General features: G+C 44.9%; 1 protein-coding gene across 1 annotated transcript; it reads left to right on the top strand.

Moving 5' to 3' along the window:
* Positions 1–513: 513 nt before the first annotated feature.
* On the top strand, positions 514–1,714 carry LOC125531071 (glycine-rich cell wall structural protein 2-like). The gene has a single exon (XM_048695510.1). It carries the CDS (start codon positions 547–549, stop codon positions 1,432–1,434), a length of 888 nt encoding a protein of 295 aa, XP_048551467.1. The 5' UTR covers positions 514–546; the 3' UTR covers positions 1,435–1,714.
* The last annotated feature ends 2,432 nt before the right edge of the window (positions 1,715–4,146 follow it).

A 4,146-nucleotide genomic window follows, 5' to 3' on the forward strand; every position in this document is an offset into this window, starting at 1 on the left:
TGCACGTCACCCATTCTCGTTTTTCCTTTCATCTGATGTTCCGTGTTGATAATGGCCCTAGGGCAGGGTTAGATTAGGAGGAAATGCCAATGTCAAAGGATCCGAGTCCAGTCTGAACGTATCGCCTAGATCGTACGGATCCACAGGCCTTCACCTTGATGCCCCGCTTGGATCGATCATCAACTTACGCGTTCTTTCATGTCTAGGGCATCGAAGAGATATAATTAATCTGTCTGTGTCAGGCGATGGAAATCTCTCTTGCTAATCAACTAGGCCCTCTCTTCCATACTGCTTGATCTGCATCAACAAAATAACCGACTGGTGTACATGCTGTCTGCGGCTAGCTAGATCGACATACACAGTCAACGGTATACTGACACTCTGGTTATAGAAAACTTCTCATCGAATAACCCACTGAATACACAACCAGGAGCGCTCGATCGCCGTAAGATATCGCACCCATACACGGGCCCCAGCACTATATATATCTACCCACCCATCTCTGCTCAGCACCCAACTCGTCTCACTCCACCGAGCTCACTCACAATGGCTACTAGCACCAAGCTTGTAGCTCTTGGCTTTGTTGTCCTTGTGAGCATTGGGTTTGCCGATGCTGCAAGGATGCTCGCTAGCACCTCCAGTGCTTCGGGTGGTGGAGGTGGCGCGGGAGGTGGAGGCGGTGGCGGTGGGTCTGGTGAGAGTGGATGGGGTGGAGGGTCTGGATCAGGTGGAGGCTCAGGATATAGTGAAAGCGGAGGGGATTGGGGTAACAAGTGGAACTTCGCCAGGGGAGCTGGTGGAGGAGGAGGAGCTGGGGGTGGCGGAGGATCAAATGGTGGATACGGGTCTGGCTCTGGATCCGGATCCGGCACCGGCAGCGGTGCGAGTGGCTCCGCATCAGCTCCTAGTGGCAATGGATATGCCAATGCTGATGGTAAGGGTGGGGGTGGGGGTGAAGGTGGCGGTGCAGATGGGTCTACCGGATCCGGAGCTGGCTCTGGCCTTGGCAAGGGATATGGTGAGAGTGGCATATCAAAGGCACCCGCTCCTGCTGGTGGTGGTGATGGTACCAGCTACTCTGATGCTGGTGGTACTGGTAACGGTGGTGGTGGCGGTAACAATGGAAATGGTGGTGGTGCCGGTGCTGGTGCAGGACAGGCCGGCAACGATGATACTTCTGGGGGCTTTGCGAATGGAGGAGGAAGAGGCAACGGTGGTGGCACAGCTGGAGGCGGCGCCGAAGGTCCAAGCGTTGGAGTCGGGTCTGGCACTGGGTCTGGCGCGGGACAAACCGGTAGTACTGGCTCAAATGGCACAGGTTATGCCACCGGAATGGGTGGCGGCATGGGTGGTGGCAATGGTGGTAGCATTAATGGAGGAAGCGGTAGTGGTGGAGGCAGTGGATCCGGATCTGGAGGTGGCGGGTACAACTAAATTACTCTTTGTTGAGCAAGCTATAGCGGGAACTCAACATATATTTATTTTTTCATCATTTTATTAGTATTTTGCGTCGAAGGAGACGTGGCATGCACGAAAGGGATGATCCTGGGCGTCACTAGAGAAATAAATAGCACTTCCTAGATTAGCCTTTAGCTCCTACTGCCGTCGAGACTGGCTGTGCCAATAGACATAATAGTAATGTGATGGAGTACCTCCTTTGTAGCAATTTCTATCTGAATGGCCAAATCACCTTATCCCTTTGTTTTGTTTCCAATGTCTTTTTGCACATTTTACATGTTCAGGTGTGTTTCTTGGTAAAAAAAAGGTATGTATATCTTGTCCATACCACAAGAGTATGCAACTGCAGTTTTTAGAGCTATGCAATCTTCGACCTTGCTTTTTATTTAAAATATCCCGTCAGCGTTAAATTGGTAGGATTATTTCAAAATCCATATTAAAAAAAATATTTCCAATCTTAGCCATCAAGATATAAGGTCGAGCAAATTGTGTGTAGGAGACATGCAACTCAGTTGCATATGTGTGTTACATGCAATTTTAAACGGGTTGTGACGCATGCAGTCGCCCCCGTCGCTTATCTCTGAAGACCAATTGGATGACACACCTTCAGTCGCTCCCGATTAATCAATGAAATGTGGCTCTAGAGCCGTCTTTTCGTCAAAATAATGTCAAAGGATGGATGTGCAACTGACCCATGTTTTTTTAGACGAACTAGTACCCACAAAAGACGTTCTACTTTTGGGAAGAAATAAAAAAAATGCCACTACATTTACCTACGAAACTATTTTCGCAAAAAAAAAATCTATGAAACATTACTAGGGTTGTTGATTCTTGAGTATGCCACAATGACAGATCTACATTAAATCGAAATTAAAATTAGAAAAATGACAGATCTACACCATACATACAAGCAAGTGTCAAGTGTCATGTGACACCCACCCAAGAAAGAAAACCACAAAACCACAAAACAACCTGATGAGGGTCTGTGCACCCGGAGGGAGAGAGACTGAGAGACTGCTGTGAAAACTTATTTCGCAAGCAAGTGTTTCACAGAAAATCAAGATTTTGGCGTGGAAAGTGGTGGTGGCAGCGCTACCGACGAAATAAATGAAGTGCATCACCATATACCCACACCAACTATATGCCCTATATGCGGAAGGGAAGAGGAGGGCTCACATCATGTCCTTTTTGCATGCATGCATGCATGCCGCTGATCTTTGGTGTGGCCTGTACCACGAAAGGAACTAGTGATTTATTCCCGGAAGGACTAGCTGCTACTGCTTCTTGCAAATTATTCCGACAGTGCATATTTTGATTATCATGATGATTTGGAGAATTTGGCAAGTCTGTTGCGACATTACTCATGGGAAGGAGGCCACGCCAGTTGCGGCATCGTCTGACTTCCTTATTAGTTACATGAATTCGGTGCAATCAGCCAAAAAGTACTCTACAGAAGAGATGCTAAAAGGTAAAATGGTGGTCTTGGACTATGGAGAGGGTCCTAAGCTGAGTCCGCTGGCCCGAGTTCTTCCATGGCCTGCACCCACTAGTGGTGTAACGGCACTCTCGGACGATGGTTCATTCTAGGAGGAAGGTGTAACGGCGACCGCCAGGATGATTCTACAAAGGCATGATGGGTCGGTTATTTTTCCGGCATACCACTACTTATTTAACTACAATGATGCTCTTGAGGCGGAAATCCACACTTTGATGATCCGTATGGCTCTTGCTCGACAACATACGGAGCTTCCGGTCTTGGTGCAGTCTGACTCATCGACTGCTTTGTCTTGCCCATCTGGTTCTAGATTAGATCATTCGGCCTTTGGTAAGCTGAGATTGAGTCTTTAATGATCGATAGAGTGTTCATTCCATAGAAATTACATAGATCCCGGAATAGTGCTGCGGATTGCCTCACATGGTATATTTGCTTTGAGTGAGCTATGGCTGTGTGGCTCGGTTGAGGTCCCCATGAGGAACTCTTACCGAAGAATTGTAGCTCTACCCCAATGGAATAAACTACTATTGATCTAAAAAACCGGCAACTTCTTGTCACCAAGGTCGTTTATGTCGAGAGCTCCTATTGGACGCCCACGTGCAATAGTCGAGGTTTTGTTAAAAGGGCATGCAACCAGGCCAACCCAATTCACGGGCATCGAGTGAATGCGGGAATGTCATGAAAAATGACAAATCTATGAAACAATTTTTTTAAATACAATGTTTAAAAGTCATGAACAAATTTCAAAAATTGGATATTAAAAAATGTGAACAATTTATGGAAAAGTGAAAAAATGAAAACATGAGCAATTGTTTTTAAAAAAATGTGAATACTTTTTTAAATTGTGGACAAATTTGGAATTCTTAACAATGTTTTTGAACTATGATTTTTTTTAGAAAAATGAATGTAAAATACACACCGAACATTTTCTAAGTACAAGGTGAACATTATTTTGTACACACTGAACATTTTTTTAAATATACAGTGAATTGTTTTTCAAATGCACTCTGGAAAAATTTATACATGATGAACATTTTCTTATACACAGTACACATATTTCCAATGTACAGTGAACATTTTTCTTCAATACGGTGAACCTTTTCTGAAACATGGACGGTTCCTGAAAACTTGATTTTTAAAAAATTTCAAATATTTTTAAAATTTGGATTTTGAAATTTTTTGTAATGTGAATG

The sequence above is a fragment of the Triticum urartu genome, chromosome 1 (genome assembly GCF_003073215.2).
Source record: "Triticum urartu cultivar G1812 chromosome 1, Tu2.1, whole genome shotgun sequence".
NCBI classification, from domain to species: domain Eukaryota; kingdom Viridiplantae; phylum Streptophyta; class Magnoliopsida; order Poales; family Poaceae; genus Triticum; species Triticum urartu.

Bases quoted from the DNA above. Each gene is read 5' to 3' on its own strand.
- LOC125531071 (XM_048695510.1), top strand. From the start codon at position 547: ATGGCTACTAGCACCAAGCTTGTAGCTCTTGGCTTTGTTGTCCTTGTG.